At 43.6% G+C, this 21,639-nt stretch overlaps 2 protein-coding genes across 41 annotated transcripts in view; one reads left to right on the top strand and one right to left on the bottom strand.

Annotated features, from left to right (window-relative positions):
* LOC119389619 (uncharacterized) overlaps positions 1-21,639 on the top strand; it is a 106,743-nt gene that overhangs the window by 49,313 nt on the left and 35,791 nt on the right. For 14 of the 39 annotated variants that reach the window (XR_007415712.1, XR_007415702.1, XR_007415717.1 and 11 more), the window contains one exon: positions 11,510-11,527. The exons of 8 other annotated variants lie outside the window; for them this stretch is intronic. Coding sequence is in view for 9 of the 31 variants with exons in the window: in XM_049414507.1 (XP_049270464.1) it covers positions 11,510-11,527 (18 nt within the window). In the remaining 22 variants the exon portion in view is untranslated. Of the gene's footprint in view, positions 1-8,079; positions 8,184-9,484; positions 9,565-11,509; positions 11,528-21,639 lie in introns of those variants that run through there. 17 more of the 39 variants (XR_007415700.1, XR_007415711.1, XR_007415710.1 and 14 more) reach the window with 6 other exon arrangements.
* Positions 1-21,639, bottom strand: part of LOC119389624 (contactin-1a) — a 250,246-nt gene that overhangs the window by 194,938 nt on the left and 33,669 nt on the right. The window lies entirely within an intron of this gene.

Genomic DNA, 21,639 nt, shown 5'->3' with positions numbered 1-21,639 from the left:
CAAATTCGAACTTGTATATTCATGTTCGCTTTCACTCGCTAATAATAATGTCGGGGCTTTTACGTCCCAAAACCACAATATGATTGAGGGGCTCCGTAGTGGAGGGCTCCGGAAATTTTGACCATCTGGTGCTCTTTAACGTGGACTAACATCACGCAGTACATGGGCCTTTAGCATTTCGCCTCCATCGAAATGTGACGGCCTCAGCCGGGATCGAACACGCGACTTGGCTGTGTACAGCATGAATCCCATTAATCTTTTCCTTCGGCTCTTAATTTCAGGAACAACATTTTAGCCACTGCTTTTGGTCACATTGCCAATGCTCTCGTAGTGGCAAAAAAAGGACGGAAAAGAACTTCAGGGTCTTCTCCATAGCAAAGCACAGTCTTGTGACGGAATAATGCCCATCAAACATGATTTGGATAATGCCTTGTTCACGAGCTTTATGCCAAAAAAGGCTCTTTCAGTCTTAGAAACTGCTTCAGCCTCTTCAGACAGACTGCCATAACATGCACAGATGCACCTTTGTCTGTCAAAAATTTTGTTCCCGAGCTTTATGTAGATCTGGGTGTGACTAACATATTAGTGATGGAAATCTGGCCACATTGATGTCTATTCTGCAGTTGCATGTGCTACACCTTTGATAATTGTTGGGTTTATATGACCAATACCACCACATGATTATGAGTGATATGCAGACACCGGAATCTATGCTCTTCAGAGCAAAATAAGGGCACACTGCAGCCACGACACGAAGATTAAGCTCCGGTAGTTGCGCACTACCCCATAAGTGCCGCACTTGGTTATGTGCGCTACCACAGCAAAATTTGGTGTGCACTGGCACGTGCTAATAGCAATGGCCTTTATTTATATCATGGCAGTTATAACATAACCCTGTACTAACACTTCATTAACACAGAATTGTAAAGTTTCTATGCAGACCATGCGACTGCATTGGTTTATTGAGACATTTTAACCTCGTCGTCGTCTTCTTCGTCTGGGCTCTCCTCGCTGGCATTAGTGATGTGGATCACGACATTGCCTGCTGTCATTCCCCTCGCGCTGGTAATATCGTACCACGTTTCCTATGGATGCCTCTTCCGTCCTTCCATTTGGTCCAGTATAATACAATGTCTTCAGAAGTCCTTGTTGCTTAGCCCTTTTAACAACGACCAGTGAATGGAACTTTTGAGTCCAACCCTTTCTTAACCAATATCATACACCCTGGATCGATATCTGGCATCTTTGTGCTATGGCGACGGTCAAAATTCTTCTTTATGGTACTTCTGTATTTCTTTTGCTGGAGTTAGCTCTTTGGGTGTTCCTTCAAACAATCCTGCCAACTAAGCCCAGCTCTTTGTCAGGTGGTAACCAAGGAACAGTACCAAAGGCGGCAGTGTTGCGGAATGGGCGCCTTCATTCCATTCCAATTCCATTCCTTTCAATTCCTCGGAATGAAAAAACTTAGCCCATTCCCACTTCGGGAATGGCCGGGCAGTTCAATTCCATTCCTGTAATTCCTCAACATAGGAAAGGTATCTTCATAGTTTTATCGAGTTAAGAATGAACGCCCTATAAAGCTGATGTCACCATATGCATTAAGAACTGCAAAAGTACGCAATACACGTTATCAAGGTCGAGGGATAGTAGCTTGGTGACATATCTCGTGCAGTACAACCACCCTATTAATTCCCATAGGGGCAGTTCTCCCGCTACCTATAGTATTGGCATGGTCAGCATGCTTGAACGAATGGTGATGTTTTGAATTAAAATTGAAATTGAAATTTTTATTTCGCAACAAGAACACGTTACGGGGAGGGCAGGTAAAAGCTGTGAGAACAGCTTTAGTAGCCCTGACCCTCTAGTACACAGGGTAGCACAGACGATGTGGGGCTAAGTACAACCAAATTGAAAGAAAAGTATGTTTCACAATGTGCTTTTAATAAAACAAAAATAAAAAAGATTACAGTGCAGGCATAAAAAAGGTAGTCGCCTCATCACATTATACAAACACTAATCGCACTTGTTTTGGTGATATGCTAGATATGTCAATGTTATGTTCCTTTGTTATGCGGTTTAGAAGTGTAGGCAGTTGAAACTTTAACAGTTGATTTCCGTAATTTGCTCTACATTTCGATATGTACCACACTTCAGGTTGACGTACATTATAAGCAGGGACATTTTTCTCTAACCCTTGCTACTTCTTGCAATTGTATCCTTATTTTTTCCAATACAACTGAACCTATCTCGACGACCCTTAGTGTGTAATCAGGTATTGATGCAACCTGAATGATGCAGATCTTTTTAATAATTCTGCTGTGTAAGCATGTGATATAGTACTTTACGGGGTCGACGCAACCCTTTCTTTTTGCAAGCTTTCTTTTGCTACTGTTTTACAGTTGTCGTTGCGGACATACCAAGAAAGGCATAATTTAATAAAGAAGAAAACGAGTATATATGAGCATGTTGACAGAAACCGGAAAGAAGTAGCAATGGCGGCGCATAACGCCGATTATCCGAGATAGTTTAGTAATAATATGGTTCACGTGATCATCCCATGTCATGTTTTGCGAAAAATACAGCCTAATCATTTAAAACTTTTGACAACTTCGATTTTGAGTTATTTAACGAAATGATGGGAAACTGAACTTGTGTGTGGCGGGGGTGAAATAAAACAGCTTTTGTTTTATTTATGTTTACTTTCAGGGGGTTTACTTGGACCCATGAATTAATTTCAAACAGTGCATTATTCGCTCGACTACCTAAATCGCTGCTACATCTGCTTGAAAAAACAAACCCGTATCATCAGCGTATATAATGAATGGGCTGATTCATCAATACGGACTACCTCATTAATATAAAGTATAAGGAAAAATGGTCCCAGGATGCTTCCTTGTGTGACGCCTGTTTTACATGGATTTTGTGGCGGAATGTTTGCCTTCAATTATGAGGAATGAGTGCGGTGTTGCAAGTAAGACGTGATTAATTTGTGCGCATGCCTCTTATACCGTAATGATCCAACTTTTGTAGGAGAATTTTATGAATATGAGGTCGAAGGCCTTTGAGAAGTCAGAAAAGACAGAGTACCATATTTCGGGATTACAAATTTTCTAGAGTGTATTCCTTTGTGATGTATTCCTTATATATTGTTTAAGCTTAAATGTGTTTAAGTTAAAGCTGAAATGACGACATTGAGTATTATTTTATGCTGACAAAAGTAGTGTTCAAGAAGACTAAGCAGTTGTGCCACGCCTCTGGAGCGGATCGTGAATATGGAGAAAACTAAGATTTGGTTAATGGGGAACAAAACCCTCTAGATCTACTGGTATTAGTAGGACAGTGCACCGCTCAGGCACCTTGTCCCTTTGCATCAAATAGGGAATAAGGACAGAATTGTAGTAGGCGCGTTGCTTGTAAATGTACCGTGCTTGTAATCAGCCAAGCCATTTAAAAATACCGCTTTAATTGTTAAATTCGAGGCTGTGACTTAATAAGGTTTGAAGTTTGAAAAACAGCGTGTATGACGAAAACGTGCTTTATTTCGGAAAAAGACGTAATTCCATTCCCATTCCATTCCTCCAAGTGTTGTCCCCATTCCGTTCCGGGATCGCGGAAATGTAGAATGATTCCGGAATCATTGCAATTCCGGAGCGGCAAACTCCACACAACTGAAAGGCGGCAAAATGTGGGCTCCACCTGATGCCGGCAGTGTAGGACCTGTTATGATGATATACTGCCGCCTCCAAAGCGCTCTTCCAGCCTCCCTTGAATCCCGGTATAACTTGGGGTACATTTTCAGGTCTCTTATCAAGCGTTCGGCGAGAGTGTTAGCTTCAGGATGATAAGGTGCTGGATATCGAGCGTAATATTTCTTTCACTGGCCCAATTGCGCAACTTTTCACTTCTAAACGCTGGTCCATTGTCCGCAACAACGATCTTGGTGTTCTTGAAGATTTCTCTCTCTAAAAGTGCTATGACGCAGTTGGGCGTCTTCTCTTCCCGCTTTGGCGGCCACAAAGTGCGTGCACTCATCCACGGCGACCAGAAAAGCTTGAGTTCGTTTGACGCCTTCACTTTTCTTCTTAACTTCAGCGAAATCAAGGTGAACAACTTCGAATGGTATAGCTGAGTATTCTGGCATGACCATTCTGTTTCCACGCGGTTTGTATTTTGATTTCACCATCTGACACTCATGACACATCTTGACATAACTGGCATCATCTGCTTTCATGTTGTTCCATGTAAATCTCTGGGTGAGCTTGTGGTAGGTCTTTGAGAATCCATTGCGCCCTTCTGAATGTGGACTGCTGTGATATAACTTCAGGACTTCTGGCACTTTTGTTTCTGGGATGCAAATCTTCCCATTTCACAATTCCATTTCTGGGGTACCCTCCCATAGCTTCATCAAGTTAATGCTTGTTTAGGAAGTTTCTTGTGGCACGTGGAGACGTGATAGTGCGTCAGCATATTGGTGCTTCTGGCCTGGTCTATGCATTATATCGAAACTAAATTGCTGAATTCACTCACCCATCGAGCTATTCTGCCTTTTGGCTGTGTAAGTTGCAATAGGTACGTCAACGCCTGGTTATCAGTGAACAGGTTGAAATGTTTACCTTCCAGGTAACTTCTCAAGTACCTGAGCGACATTACGATGGCTAAAGCTTCTTTTCCGTCGTTGTGTAGTTTTCCTGCGTTTTCGTGAACGTACAGGAATAGTAGCCGATGACCTTAAGCTCTCTCTCAGGTTGCTCATTTTCGTCCCGTTGATAAAAAATGGCGCCTGCAGCATAGTGAGATGTGTCGGTGTATAGTTCAAACGGTAAATCAAAGTCAGGCAGTGTCAATACAGGGTCGGATGAGATGACTTTGACAAGTTCCAGGTAGCTCTTCTCACATTCGTTGGACCAGACAAATGGAATTCCTTTCTGGGTCGGTGCGGTCAGACATTTTGTTTTTCTTACATAGTCTTCTATGAACACGCGGAAGTGACCTGCGAGTCCAAGAAACACTCGTAAAGAATCTATGTCATAGGGCTTTGTCAGCTTCTTGATACGCATCACGCTCTCCTCTTTCGTACCCTTGGTTCGCCGTCGAAAGTACTTCCCAGAAAGACTACTTTCCTGCAAAAGAACTCACTCTTCTTTATGTTGATTTTTAGTCTAGCAGCGCTAAGTGCCTCAAGGACTTTCTCTAGGTGCTCTCCGTGATCTTCTCGTGTTCTTGAGCATACGACACATTACAAAATATACCGATGAAGTTCTCGAGTACTCCATTCATCATCTCCTGAAACCATGCTCCAGAGTCTTTCCATCCGAATGGTAGTCTGTTGTACTCATAGATATCGAAAGGGATGACAAATGCGGTAAACTTTTTCGTATCTTCTTTTAGTGGCACCTGCCAGTATCCTTTACACAAGTCAATGCGGGAAAACCATTGACATCACCCAGTCTCGTCAATGATTTCATCAATTCTTGGCATTGGGTAGGGGAAAAGATCAGCTTGTTTATTTATTAGTCTGTAATGCTTACATAGACGAAATGACCCATCTTCTTTCGGGACAATTGTAATGGGCGAAGCAAAGGATGAAGTTGAAGGTCTGATGATTCCCGCTTCCAGCATCCCTTGGAGTTGCTGCTTCAACCAGACTTTCTTGTCGTGACTGAGGCTATATGGCTTTCTCTTGACGATAGTGCTGTCGCGTAATAAGAAGGGTACCTCAATGACTGTTGTGGCTTCTGGGTAAGAACCAATGCACAGAAGCTCCGGAAACATCAACGGTACATCTTTTTTTGGAAGATGGCTTACAATCAGCCCTATGAGTGATATGAAGTTTACCGCACTCCGTTCCAATCGTCGCCACATCGTTCCAGAGGATATTAACCTTCATCCGTGTCATATTAGGCCTTGGTAAGATAAAGTCAAAGTTGACTCTGGGAACTACCATAGCTTCCCAAAGTCAATTTCTCGCCTTCATACTCCTAGGTAAACTTCTGTCCATCTATAATATTCTCTACAAGAGCTGTCGTAGCCGCACACACGAATAGATTTTCCATGCACAATGTTGCTAGCCTTGACTAGGCTCTCGTTGATTAAACCGACGGAAGTGCCAGTGTCAATCAAAACTGACAGAATTCGGCCATTGACTAACATTGGGACACTCAATATTCCAGTCTTTGTGAGAAGTAGTTTCGTCAACAGTGCATGTTTCTCGACTGAAGTCTTGACACTGTTCAAATAATCCCATACTGGGGGGGGGGGGGGGGATGCTGGGACACATTGAGTGACATAATCAGCTGCCTCCCATGACGATGTCTTCTTGCCACGGTAATCACTATGCTGATATTTGTCACCTTATCAGGTGTGCTATAATCTGGGGCTGTTGTATATGTATTTCAATGCCAAGAGTAGCTCGTCCTTAGAGGCGATCGACCTTGCTTGCATCTGCCTTTGGTAATACCTTGTCATACCATGCATGACAAGAGCAACGACTGACGAGTCCGCCAATGTTCGTAAACGCCACTTTTCTTAAACGTACTCCCTGATATTAGTGCATCTAAAATGTCTGAGGCCCGTGTACTTAGATTTAGGTGCACGTTAAAGAACCCCAGGTGGTCGAAATTTCCGGAGCCCTCCACTACAGCGTCTCTCATAATCATATCGTGGTTTTGGGACGGTAAACTCCAGATATTATTATTATATATTAGTGCATCTCCGTCTGTAGATAAGGGCACTATTCCAAAGCTCTACAGGATTCATCTCGAAAGCACTTGCAAAGCTTTTCCTCCATGCTGCCCAAGAAGTGCTTGCATGAAATAATATTTGCAAGTCAAACCATTTCCGTGCGTTCCCACAGAGAAAATGCCTCATATTAAATATGTGGTCTTCATCGCTTGTCCACTGGTTTCTAGTACATGCATATTCGTAAAAATCCAGCCATACAGTGGCGCTTGACGAATCGCCGTCAAACACCTCAGGTCTCGCATAAACGTCCTTCTTGTCCCTTGTATTTGCAGCTTCAACAAGAAGTCCTAAAAGCTGCTCCTGCTGCGTTATATATAGCTTCTGCATTTCGAGTAATGCGTTAGTGGCACCTGAAGTGTCGCAATGAGTGCCGCTTGTTGGTGTTCGTATTTCAAACACCGGCGGAGGCGCCAAATTTTCAAGAGTCATGCTCACAGTCACACTACCTTGAGTGACAAGGCCATCAACCGTAGCTCCGGCGAGATTGGCAAGTGTCTGCAGAAGACTAGGAGTTGTAGTGCCCTCCTGCAACTCGACGTATTGCTGGCCATCTACCTGGAAGCCCACGATGAGAGGTCGCTCCTGATGGCGTGTGAAGTCGAACTTGATCTTCATTTGCAGGTTCTTGACCTCGGCTGCGCCAATGTAAAGTTTCTATGCAGACCATGCGACTGCATCGGTTTGTTGAGACATTTTAACCTCGTCGTCGTCTTCTTCTTCTTGGCTCTCCTCGCTAGCGATGTGGATCGCTGCAAGAATGTAGTTCAGTAATAACATATTAAACAGTTAAAAAGCTGTGTGACTCACCGCACCAGGGCTTAAAGTCGGGGAAGGTTTGGGGGCCCAGCCCCTCCCTTCCGTTCTTTAAGGAGGGGTTGTATGTATGTGTGTATGTATGTATATAGGTCGCCGCCCTCTGAGGGTCACCCCCCCCCCCCACTCTAATGAAGGGAGACTTTAAGCCCTGCACCCAACAGAAGTTTCACATGAAGCAGCAGTTTTACTGGCAGCAGGTGATGAAAGAGCGCCATTCCAAAGAGAAGAATGCAGTGCGCCATAGGCATAGACCACAGAAAGTAAACAAGCGTGTTTTTTTTTTTAATCTAAGATTTGCTCCTATGGTTATCTTGCTTTCAGAAAATATGAATTTAACGCTTAATGACGTGTCTGTTTTTAAAGCCAGCCTTCACATTGTAGAGCACATAATTTAAAAACAGAAATTGTCTGCTTTCTTTTTCAAGAATAGAATTCTGTTAAAGGAGAATAGCAAATATTTTTTGTATGACCTCAGCATGTTTCCTGCAAACGTATTTAATTTTATGTATATTTTTACTGCAGTTGTGGAAGTGAGTGGCTCCAACGACAGCAGCCGAGTGAGCCTTGGCAGCTTGGCCGAGGAGCCTGCCTTTGACAGGGGCAGGGTCGGGGACGATTTTATTGCAGTGAGTCAGCCATTATATATGGCTTTTCCTAGTCTAAACTTGATATGCAAGTTGCGTTACGTCTAAGTCTTGACTTGCAGATAATGTGTGTTAAAAAAACGAAGCTTCGCTCGGATGTGTGTTTCGAATGTGTGTGTATTGTATGCGATTTAGTTGCAGTTCAGTTGTGGTGCAGTTGTAAGTTCACGAGTCTGTGGTGCGGCGATTAACTGCTTATAAAACAGCTTGGGCTTTTATTGCCTTATATTGTTGACTACAAAATTTAAACTTTTATTTCATGAGGTGCTGATTGATCAAGTCTCCAAAGCATGGATCTGTTTGACGTAAGCTAGTCACAATGGCCGTTGGAGCCTGCTTACATTGGGGAACATGACAATACTCTTTACCAGTTATCACAAAATGGAGCTGTTAGAGTACCAATATTGTCAAGCTTAAGGGGGGGGACGGTGATCAAATCGCAAAAATAGCCAAAAAAATCAATTTTTGGAAAACACTCGTTTTGGCATCTCTTGTCTCTTATTTACACAGTATCTAAACGATTACGCTGAAAACGCACACTAAGTGCCCGAAAAAAATAATTTTGTAAGTGAGGTCGGTGAAAAAGAAGCCCAAAATCGTTCTAAAACTGCGCAATTCACGGCGTCGTATCTCGTCTTTCCTGCCACCGAGCGTCGCCATCCTGGCGTCATTTTAAACCTCAAAGTTCCGCCTTTCCGTTCCCCTCTTCTTGCTTACGATCACCGCATAGAAAAAGTGCAAAGAACGAAAAAATCGGAGGGCGTTCTCACGAACCTTGCTATGTACACGGCACTTCTATTGGCGGAGCAGACGACACCATTGAGATACGCTTGTCTATTGGTTGTTGCCATGGTGACGGCCGCTGTATTTACGAGCGGAGTGCTTGCTGCTTGATCACTCCGCGGCCGTAAGCACATGAATGGCCGCTGTTCAAAAGGTCTCGGGTGTACTTCTTACAACCAATGCACCGAGATCTGTATCAGGCGTTAAATGCTCCTAGGTGCTCATTCTACACCAGCTCATGTCCGCACACTTCTATGCAGCAGTAAAGCTAACTGCATCAAATAGCACGTACAATTCAACGCTTTGTTGTTGTGGCTTTGCGAAAAGAAAGCTCTGTGCCCATTCATTCTGTGATATTCCCAAACTTGTAATCGTGTGGACTAGAGCTACAGGCAGTTTGCTCCATGTGACTTGAGCGCCTTGTCAAAAGACACTTCAAGCACAAACATAGATGTTAACAGCCATGAAAGTTTGCTTACAATTAATTTTGTTGTGTGCAGGCGCAACATTTTCTTGCACGATGTTGACATTCAAAATGATGACCTCTTTATACCAGAAATCTGGAGACCGGACATGGAAGGTGAGTGTTCTGTACATACATATAAACAATACTATAGCTTGTATATTAATTAACTTTGAATGGCTTTCAAGATGCCCCTGTAAGCGAGCGAGAAGCAATAGTGTCACATCGTGTAAACACAAGCCAAACCAAATTATGGCACCCTCTCATGAAGCAAGCACTTGGCGTATAGGCAAGGCATTGCACATAAAACAAATATTTGTACTCACACGGGCTATGACAGACTTAATTTTAACCTGCTTTCTATTGCAGTAGTAGAAAATTTAGGTGGTTACTCTAATTAAGTGGTCAGTACTTCTCCAGGTGGAGCATGTGGTGTATTGTATTAATTACACAACAGCCGAAACTGGAAGATATCCTCTTGCCATGGAATTGCTGAGCACAGCCATTGCAGTTTCTATAGCAGACTGGCCAGAAATGGACCTATCTATAAGGGTACGACTGTGAATGGATGTGCATGCACAGCGACATATTTTGGCACAAGGCAGTTCCTTTGTCACTTCATGCAGAAATAAAGTCGTGCATTATTTTGCAGTTTTTCATAAGGTCAAGCTTTAAGAAAGCCCACATCTGTGGCACACTGGACCACGACCGTGGCTTGTATAATGCAGCTAAGGAGAAAGTTCAGCACAGTTTCATTTACACAATGAAAACAAGGTGGATCAACACAACTACAGAAACACTGTGGTCCTGCATCACCACAGGTATATTCGATTACACTGTTCATGTCATACTTTTGCCAGCTATTCAAGGTGCCACTTTTCAACCATTGAGGGAGGCATCATCAGCACAAAGCACTCAGTGCGCATTGCTGCTTTAAATGTGTATTAGGGTGATATGATGAGATAGCCTGAACGAGAAATGATGCAAGGTAGCTATTAAGAAGTTGGTAACTTTTAAAGAGAATCATTCCTTTGTCATTTTGAAGTGCATTATAGTTTGCATGGCTGCGGTATGTCTTCCGTCTTTACAGCACTCACTGAAAGGTCTTGTACGTGACTTTTGTAGGCAGATTCACACACATGAATTCACATACATCATGTGGAAAGTGCCTGTAACATCATGCCCTCTGAACTCATGCATGCACAGGAACACACGTTCTACACATGCTGTGTAGAACATAGAAGGTGCAAAATTCAATTACATCTTCAAGATTTGTACTCTTGAGAGAGGGCAAACAGCAGGTTAGCCCAATGCAACACAAAGAACGATGCGTATCATGCAGACGGAAGATGTTTCTCCTACAAACTGCCCTTATGTGTGTGCACACTTCAAAATATAGCTAGTCTTTGTCAGGAGGTACTGTGTGATTGAAAATGACTTAAATCTTCCAAAACCAAAGGGTCATGAAAAATGGTGAACACAGGACATTTGCAAAGATGCGTGACATAAGGACAATGGCACAAAAGAAACTGGCAAACTTCAGAAATTTGTGGGCCATGAACTCATTTTGCTGTATTACGTGCACGGTAGGAACATAAGTCACATTGCACATAACAGCCCTCCAGCTAGATTTCTATCACATAGCAAAGTTCTTTAGTTCCAAAATTTACCAGACAGTTGCCACGCATAATGTTAACGATTGTGCCAAATACAATTGCTTAGTCAAATACAATAGCAAGTCACAAATACAATAGCGTCACAAGTATGATGCCTCCAGCCGTCACCACTTTTTTGATTTATTCATAATCATAAGGAATAAATACGGAAACATGATGCCGATTTCTGCAGTTTATTTTGCAGCATGTGACACAATGCAGATCACAGTCACACATTTTAGTTGGCCTTACTTACACAAGCATGTAAACGAGGAATATCTGAACTGCTTGATTGGAAATCACAGACCATCTTTTTGTGCTTCCTATATTACTCTGCTGGAAAAGTTGTGTTGTTTTGACGAGTTTTATTAAAGTAATGCTAAATTTGAACTATTCTCCTTTTACAGGTGACGAATGGCCTCAAGGCAAGTATTGTTGGACTTGCTTAAAATGAATATTTCACTATGTCCAACGTTAGTCGTGCAAAAGTACAGCATGAGCCAAATGAGTAACTTAAAATAGTTGTAGAGTTGCTTGACGCTTCTGTGTGTGTCATTTGACCCGTGTAGGAGTGTTACCGGCAAGAGTCGCCTGACTCCCTCAGAAGTGGTAATGTGATCCTTAAGATAAGAGTCCTTTCATTCTTCCTAAGTGTCAAGGTACTTTCCTAGAGCGCACCCGCTCCGACCCACCAAGAGTGTTAACGTGTCTCTTCAAAGAGAGTTGTATATGTGGCAAGTCAGAACCCTCCGAAGAGAGTCACACCTACTGGTTTTTTTTCTTAGAGTGAAACTGACGGAAAAAAGACAAATTGCTTTAACCCTTTGTGTGTTCATTGTTATTTTTCACATAACAGAAAATATGCCAGCTGAATATCTAAATAACGTGCTTAGAAATAGTATGAAGCAGTTTTCACCAAAACCATTATTTCAACAAAACCCAGGTACGACCATTACTTCACGAGAAAAAAGTGGGATGTACCTGCGCCACTGACCCATGACGTGTCTTTGAAAAAGTGGGACAACACCTGTCCCATTGTCTCATGAGGGTACTAAGCTGCAATACTTTTGCCAAATTTCTCGCACAAAAGGCCCGAAGCAAGTGATACAGGGGGGCACTTAAAAGCTGTGCAAAAAAAAATTTGTGGTGGACCTTTTTGCAGATGTGGTACACAGTCTGCAACTGCACCTGTTGTGCTGTGCCCTGTGGCTCTATCTAACCTCTTTGCATACACCAACCATTTTGGCTCCTTTCTGTCTCTTCGGTTGGTGTAGATAAGGACGCACACCTCAGTTATGCCTGTATTTCCACCCATATTTAAGGTCTCTTCGATTTGGCTTGCACTGCCTGCACTAGTTCTGGAAAGTGCCGTGGCGGTGCGAAGCGGTGCTGTGAGCGCGCAGCACCGGTTCAGCAAGTGCCGGTGCAGCCGCGACACTACTGACACTACAACGCGGCGGCTGCCACCAAAACAAAGATGCAGATGCAGGCTGTGTTGGCTGAACAGCCGACGCGACGTGTATCGCTGGTGTTGTTTACCAAAAACACTGCCGCGGCGGCACTCTTCATAGCTGCCGTATGGAACTGTTTGACTCTGCAGCGACGACGATTCCGACAACGGCGACCCTCACGATGACTCCGAGGATAATTTTGACTGTGTATGTGTTTTGGTCGCCTGCATGTTGGTACGTGAAGATGGAACTCTTGTTCCCGGGTACGAGAACGTCGTCGGCAAGTTCCATCAGTGTGATTTCAAGAGACTGTTCAGGCTATCTAGAGAGACGTTTGACTGGTTCAATGGAAAATTTCGCTGGTTTCGACCTTCTATGAAGGTGCGTGCGAGGCCATGCAACAAGAAAAAACAAAAATATCTGGGGTCCTTTGACCGACGCTAAGACGGCTTAACGCGAAAGTTCAGTTCAGTTATCCGGGAAAGTGTACGCTCGCAAATTTGTGCTCAAATAATTTTACCGACGTCGCCACTTTTTTGCACGCTAGACTAGAGAACGAATGTGGAATTCTTGTAGACCATTAAGAAACATGTATACGCACGCTCGCATGATGAATACATTTTTAAACTCAAAAGCTTTTCTAGAAGACTTCCTATAGCCTCAGCTTCACGATTTCGCAAAGGCGAACTGAGAGCGCAGCTCGCAAGTCGCGCCACGTCTATATTACTTTTTTTTTTTGTGTACCATTCGTATTGCCGTCAAGCACGGTGGATTTTTCTGCTCACGAGAGATGTAAAAAGATCCGCCTTAATAGCTGCCGAAAAGACGTGGCTAAGATTGCCCGTCGGAGTCAGCAGTTTAACATGCTTTTGCACGCCCTGAACAACAACACGCAGCGTCGTCTGCTCTAAGCTTGGGAGGAGGACGGGGCGCACGCCATGCTGCACTTCTTTGCACCTCCTCTTGAGCGAGTGCAGGCCGGCAGAGAACTCGTGCAGAACTACGCTTGCACCTTGACAGAACGAGGAAACCGGTGCAGCGGGCGCGCGCAGCACTAGCAAAACGAGGAGGACGGTGCTGCAGCCGTTGAACTGGTGCCGCTGGTGCAGCCAAATCGAAGAGACCTATAAAATTGTGGCTGTGTATCAAGGCAAGCCACATCAATGTGGTGTCACCAAATGCATTGAATCCTGTAAGTGCATTTACGACTGCTGCATCAGGTTCATTAGCTCTATTCAGATCTGCGGTATTGGCTTTTCAAATTAGAACTTGTATACTCATGTTCGCTTTCACTCGCTAATAATAATGTCGGGGCTTTTACGTCCCAAAACCACAATATGATTGAGGGGCTCCGTAGTGGAGGGCTCCGGAAATTTTGACCATCTGGTGCTCTTTAACGTGGACTAACATCACGCAGTACATGGGCCTTTAGCATTTCGCCTCCATCGAAATGTGACGGCCTCAGCCGGGATCGAACACGCGACTTGGCTGTGTACAGCATGAATCCCATTAATCTTTTCCTTCGGCTCTTAATTTCAGGAACAACATTTTAGCCACTGCTTTTGGTCACATTGCCAATGCTCACATTGTCAATGGTCACATTGCCAAAGGCTCTTTCAGTCTTAGAAACTGCTTCAGCCTCTTCAGACAGACTGCCATAACATGCACAGATGCACCTTTGTCTGTCAAAAATTTTGTTCCCGAGGTTTATGTAGATCTGGGTGTGACTAACATATTAGTGATGGAAATCTGGCCACATTGATGTCTATTCTGCAGTTGCATGTGCTACACCTTTGATAATTGTTGGGTTTATATGACCAATACCACCACATGATTATGAGTGATATGCAGGCACCGGAATCTATGCTCTTCAGAGCAAAATAAGCGCAAACTGCAGCCACGACACGAAGATTAAGCTCCGGTAGTTGCGCACTACCCCATAAGTGCCGCACTTGGTTATGTGCGCTACCACAGCAAAATTTCGTGTGCACTGGCACGTGCTAATAGCAACGGCCTTTATTTATATCATGGCACTTCATGACGTACACCATTTTCACTGAGCGTTATAACATAACCCTGTACTAACACTTCATTAACACAGAATTGTAAAGTTTCTATGCAGACCATGCGACTGCATCGGTTTATTGAGACATTTTAACCTCGTCGTCTTCTTCTTCGTCTGGGCTCTCCTCGCTGGCATTACCGATGTGGATCACGACACTGCCGGCTGTCATTCCCCTAGCGCTGGTAATATCGTACCACGTTTCCTATGGACGCCTCTTCCGTCCTTCCATTTGGTCCAGTATAATACAATGTCTTCAGAAGTCCTTGTTGCTTAGCCCTTTTAACAACGAAGTACAGACCAGTGAATGGAACTTTTGAGTCCAACCCTTTCTTAACCAATATCATACACCCGGGATCGATATCTGGCATCTTTGTGCTATGGCGACGGTCAAAATTCTTCTTTATGGTACTTCTGTATTTCTTTTGCTGGAGTTAGCTCTTTGGGTGTTCCTTCAAACAATCCTGCCAACTAAGCCCAGCTCTTTGTCAGCTGGTAACCAAGGAACAGTACCAAAGGCGGCAGTGTTGCGGAATGGGCGCCTTCATTCCATTCTAATTCCATTCCTTTCAATTCCTCGGAATGAAAAAACTTAGCCCATTGCCACTCCGGGAATGGCCGGGCAGTTCAATTCCATTCCTGTAATTACTCAGCATAGGAAAGGTATCTTCATAGTTTTATCGAGTTAAGAATGAACGCCCTGTAAAGCTGATGTCACCATATGCATTAAGAACTGCAAAAGTACGCAATACACGTTATCAAGGTCGAGGGATAGTAGCTTGGTGACATATCTCGTGCAGTACAACCACCCTACTAATTCCCATAGGGGCAGTTCTCCCGCTACCTATAGTGTTGGCATGGTCAGCATGCTTGAACGAATGGTGATGTTTGAATTAAAATTGAAATTGAAATTTTTATTTCGCAACAAGAACACGTTACGAGGAGGGCAGGTAAAAGCTGCGAGAACAGCTTTAGTAGCCCTGACCCTCTAGTACACAGGGTAGCACAGACGATGTAGGGCTAAGTACAACCAAATTAAAGAAAAGTATGTTTCACAATGTGCTTTTAATAAAAACAAAAATAAAAAAAGATTACAGTGCAGGCATAAAAAAAGGTAGTCGCCTCATCACATTATACAAGCACTAATCGCACTTGTTTTGGTGATATGCTAGATATGTCAATGTTATGTTCCTTTGTTATGCGGTTTAGAAGTGTAGGCAGTTGAAACTTTAACATTTGATTTCCGTAATTTGTTCTACATTTCGATATGTACCACACTTCAGGTTGACGTACATTATAAGCAGGGAAATTTTTTCTCTAACCTTGCTATTCTTGCAATTGTATCATTATTTTCCAATAAACCGAACCTATATAGACGACTTAGTGTGTAATCAGGTATTGATGCAACCTGAATGATGCAGTATCTTTTAAATAATTCTGCTGTGTAGCAGTGATATGGTACTTTACGGGGTAGACGCAAAGCTTTCTTTTGCAAAGCTTTCTTTTGCTAATGTTTACAGTTGTCGTTGTGGACCATACAAGAAAGGCATAATTTAATAAAGAAGAAAACAACGAGTTATATATGAGCATGTTGACAGAAACCGGAAAGAAGTAGCAATGGCGGCGCATAACGCCGATTATCCGAGATAGTTTAGTAATAATATGGTTCACGTGATCATCCCATGTCATGTTTTGCGAAAAATACACGCCTAATCATTTAAAACTTTTGACAACTTCGATTTTTGAGTTATTTAACGAAATGATGGGAAACTGAACTTGTGTGTGGCGGGGGTGAAATAAAACAGCTTTTGTTTTATTTATGTTACTTTCAGGGGGTTTACTTGGACCCATGAATTAATTTCAACAGTGCATTATTCGCTCGACTACCTAAATCGCTGCTACATCTGCTTGAAAGAAACAAAACCGTATCATCAGCGTATATAATGTAATGGGCTGATTCATCAATACGGACTACCTCATTAATATAAAGTATAAGGAAAAATGGTCCCAGGATGCTTCCTTGTGTGACGCCTGTTTTAATGGATTTTGTGGCGGAATGTTTTGCCTTCAATTATGAGGAATTGAGTGCGGTGTTGCAAGTAAGACGTGATTAATTTGTGCGCAATGCCTCTTATACCGTAATGATCCAACTTTTGTAGGAGAATTTATGAATAATGGGTCGAAGGCCTTTGAGAAGTCCAGAAAAAGACCGAGTACCATATTTCGGGATTAAAATTTTCTAGAGTGTATTCCTTTGTGATGTATTCCTTTAATATTGTTTAAGCTTAAATGTGTTAAGTTTAAAGCTGAAATGACGACATTGAGTATTTTTATGCTGACAAAAGTAGTGTTCAAGAAGACTAAGCAGTTGTGCCACGCCTCTGGAGCGGTCGTGAATATGGAGAAAACTAAGATTTGGTTAATGGGGAACAAAACCCTCTAGATCTACTGGTATTAGTAGGAAACAGTGCACCGCTCAGGCACCTTGTCCCTTTGCATCAATAGGGAATAAGGACAGAATTGTAGTAGGCGCGTTGCTTGTAATGTACCGTGCTTGTAATCAGCCAAGCCATTTTAAAATACCGCTTTATTGTTAAATTCGAGGCTGTGACTTAATAATGTTTGAAGTTTGAAAAACAGCGTGTAGGACGAAAACGTGCTTTATTTTCGGGAAAAAGACGTAATTCCATTCCCATTCCATTCCTCCAAGTGTTGTCCCCATTCCGTTCCGGCGGTCGCGGAAATGTAGAATGATTCCGGAATCATTGCAATTCCGGAGCGGCCACTCCACAACACTGAAAGGCGGCAAAATGTGGGCTCCACCTGATGCCGGCAGTGTAGGACCTGTTATGATGATATACTGCCGCCTCCAAAGCGCTCTTCCAGCCTCCCTTGAATCCCGGGTATAACTTGGGGTACATTTTCAGGTCTCTTATCAAGCGTTCGGCGAGAGTGTTAGCTTCAGGATGATAAGGTGCTGGATATCGAAGCGTAATATTTCTTTCACTGGCCCAATTGCGCAACTTTTCACTTCTAAACGCTGGTCCATTGTCCGCAACAACGATCTTGGTGTTCTTGAAGATTTCTCTCTCTAAAAGTGCTATGACGCAGTTGGCGTCTTCTCTTCCCGCTTTGGCGGCCACAAAGTGCGTGCACTCATCCACGGCGACCAGAAAAGCTTGAGTTCGTTTGACGCCTTCACTTTTCTTCTTAACTTCAGCGAAATCAAGGTGAACAACTTCGAATGGTATAGCTGAGTATTCTGGCATGACCATTCTGTTTCCACGCGGTTTGTATTTTGATTTCACCATCTGACACTCATGACACATCTTGACATAACTGGCATCATCTGCTTTCATGTTGTTCCATGTAAATCTCTGGGTGAGCTTGTGGTAGGTCTTTGAGAATCCATTGCGCCCTTCTGAATGTGGACTGCTGTGATATAACTTCAGGACTTCTGGCACTTTTGTTTCTGGGATGCAAATCTTCCCATTTCACAATTCCATTTCTTGGGTACCCTCCCATAGCTTCATCAAGTTAATGCTTTGTTTAGGAATTTCTTGTGGCACGTGGAGACGTGATAGTGCGTCAGCATATTGGTGCTTCTGGCCTGGTCTATGCATTATATCGAAACTAAATTGCTGAATTTCACTCACCCATCGAGCTATTCTGCCTTTTGGCTGTGTAAGTTGCAATAGGTACGTCAACGCCTGGTTATCAGTGAACAGGTTGAAATGTTTACCTTCCAGGTAACTTCTCAAGTACCTGAGCGACATTACGATGGCTAAAGCTTCCTTTTCCGTCGTTGTGTAGTTTTCCTGCGTTTTCGTGAACGTACAGGAATAGTAGCCGATGACCTTAAGCTCTCTCTCAGGTTGCTCATTTTCGTCCCGTTGATAAAAAATGGCGCCTGCAGCATAGTGAGATGTGTCGGTGTATAGTTCAAACGGTAAATCAAAGTCAGGCAGTGTCAATACAGGGTCGGATGAGATGACTTTGACAAGTTCCAGGTAGCTCTTCTCACATTCGTTGGACCAGACAAATGGAATTCCTTTCTGGGTCGGTGCGGTCAGACATTTTGTTTTTCTTACATAGTCTTCTATGAACACGCGGAAGTGACCTGCGAGTCCAAGAAACACTCGTAAAGAATCTATGTCATAGGGCTTTGTCAGCTTCTTGATACGCATCACGCTCTCCTCTTTCGTACCCTTGGTTCCGCCGTCGAAAGTACTTCCCAGAAAGACTACTTTCCTGCAAAAGAACTCACTCTTCTTTATGTTGATTTTTAGTCTAGCAGCGCTAAGTGCCTCAAGGACTTTCTCTAGGTGCTCTCCGTGATCTTCTCGTGTTCTTGAGCATACGACACATTACAAAATATACCGATGAAGTTCTCGAGTACTCCATTCATCATCTCCTGAAACCATGCTCCAGAGTCTTTCCATCCGAATGGTAGTCTGTTGTACTCATAGATATCGAAAGGGATGACAAATGCGGTGTAAACTTTTTCGTATCTTCTTTTAGTGGCACCTGCCAGTATCCTTTACACAAGTCAATGCGGGAAAACCATTGACATCACCCAGTCTCGTCAATGATTTCATCAATTCTTGGCATTGGGTAGGGGAAAAGATCAGCTTGTTTATTTATTAGTCTGTAATGCTTACATAGACGAAATGACCCATCTTCTTTCGGGACAATTGTAATGGGCGAAGCAAAGGATGAAGTTGAAGGGCTGATGATTCCCGCTTCCAGCATCCCTTGGAGTTGCTGCTTCAACCAGACTTTCTTGTCGTGACTGAGGCTATATGGCTTTCTCTTGACGATAGTGCTGTCGCGTAATAAGAAGGGTACCTCAATGAATGTTGTGGCTTCTGGGTAAGAACCAATGCACAGAAGCTCCGGAAACATCAACGGTACATCTTTTTTTGGAAGATGGCTTACAATCAGCCCTATGAGTGATATGAAGTTTACCGCACTCCGTTCCAATCGTCGCCACATCGTTCCAGAGGATATTAACCTTCATCCGTGTCATATTAGGCCTTGGTAAGATAAAGTCAAAGTTGACTCTGGGAACTACCATAGCTTCCCAAAGTCAATTTCTCGCCTTCATACTCCTAGGTAAACTTCTGTCCATCTATAATATTCTCTACAAGAGCTGTCGTAGCCGCACACACGAATAGATTTTCCATGCACAATGTTGCTAGCCTTGACTAGGCTCTCGTTGATTAAACCGACGGAAGTGCCAGTGTCAATCAAAACTGACAGAATTCGGCCATTGACTAACATTGGGACACTCAATATTCCAGTCTTTGTGAGAAGTAGTTTCGTCAACAGTGCATGTTTCTCGACTGAAGTCTTGACACTGTTCAAATAATCCCATACTGGGGGGGGGGGGGGGGGGGGGGGATGCTGGGACACATTGAGTGACATAATCAGCTGCCTCCCATGACGATGTCTTCTTGCCACGGTAATCACCTATGCTGATATTTGTCACCTTATCAGGTGTGCTATAATCTGGGGCTGTTGTATATGTATTTCAATGCCAAGAGTAGCTCGTCCTTAGAGGCGATCGACCTTGCTTGCATCTGCCTTTGGTAATACCTTGTCATACCATGCATGACAAGAGCAACGACTGACGAGTCCGCCAATGTTCGTAAACGCCACTTTTCTTTAAACGTACTCCCTGATATTAGTGCATCTAAAATGTCTGAGGCCCGTGTACTTAGATTTAGGTGCACGTTAAAGAACCCCAGGTGGTCGAAATTTCCGGAGCCCTCCACTACAGCGTCTCTCATAATCATATCGTGGTTTTGGGACGGTAAACTCCAGATATTATTATTATATATTAGTGCATCTCCGTCTGTAGATAAGGGCACTATTCCAAAGCTCTACAGGATTCATCTCGAAAGCACTTGCAAAGCTTTTCCTCCATGCTGCCCAAGAAGTGCTTGCATGAAATAATATTTGCAAGTCAAACCATTTCCGTGCGTTCCCACAGAGAAAATGCCTCATATTAAATATGTGGTCTTCATCGCTTGTCCACTGGTTTCTAGTACATGCATATTCGTAAAAATCCAGCCATACAGTGGCGCTTGACGAATCGCCGTCAAACACCTCAGGTCTCGCATAAACGTCCTTCTTGTCCCTTGTATTTGCAGCTTCAACAAGAAGTCCTAAAAGCTGCTCCTGCTGCGTCATATATAGCTTCTGCATTTCGAGTAATGCGTTAGTGGCACCTGAAGTGTCGCAATGAGTGCCGCTTGTTGGTGTTCGTATTTCAAACACCGGCGGAGGCGCCAAATTTTCAAGAGTCATGCTCACAGTCACACTACCTTGAGTGACAAGGCCATCAACCGTAGCTCCGGCGAGATTGGCAATCGTCTGCAGAAGACTAGGAGTTGTAGTGCCCTCCTGCAACTCGACGTATTGCTGGCCATCTACCTGGAAGCCCACGATGAGAGGTCGCTCCTGATGGCGAGTGAAGTCGAACTTGATCTTCATTTGCAGGTTCTTGACCTCGGCTGCGCCAGTGTAAAGTTTCTATGCAGACCATGCGACTGCATCGGTTTGTTGAGACATTTTAACCTCGTCGTCGTCTTCTTCTTCTTGGCTCTCCTCGCTAGCGATGTGGATCGCTGCAAGAATGTAGTTCAGTAATAACATATTAAACAGTTAAAAAGCTGTGTGACTCACCGCACCAGGGCTTAAAGTCGGGGAAGGTTTGGGGGCCCAGCCCCTCCCTTCCGTTCTTTAAGGAGGGGCTGTATGTATGTGTGTATGTATGTATATAGGTCGCCGCCCTCTGAGGGCCACCCCCCCCCCCTCCAATGAAGGGAGACTTTAAGCCCTGCACCCAACAGAAGTTTCACATGAAGCAGCAGTTTTACTGGCAGCAGGTGATGAAAGAGCGCCATTCCAAAGAGAAGAATGCAGTGCGCCATAGGCATAGACCACAGAAAGTAAACAAGCGTGTTTTTTTTTTTAATCTAAGATTTGCTCCCATGGTTATCTTGCTTTCAGAAAATAT

The sequence above is a fragment of the Rhipicephalus sanguineus genome, chromosome 4 (genome assembly GCF_013339695.2).
Source record: "Rhipicephalus sanguineus isolate Rsan-2018 chromosome 4, BIME_Rsan_1.4, whole genome shotgun sequence".
Lineage (NCBI taxonomy): Eukaryota > Metazoa > Arthropoda > Arachnida > Ixodida > Ixodidae > Rhipicephalus > Rhipicephalus sanguineus.
Note: the sequence above shows the minus strand (reverse complement) of the source record. Positions and strands in the feature narration are given on the sequence as shown.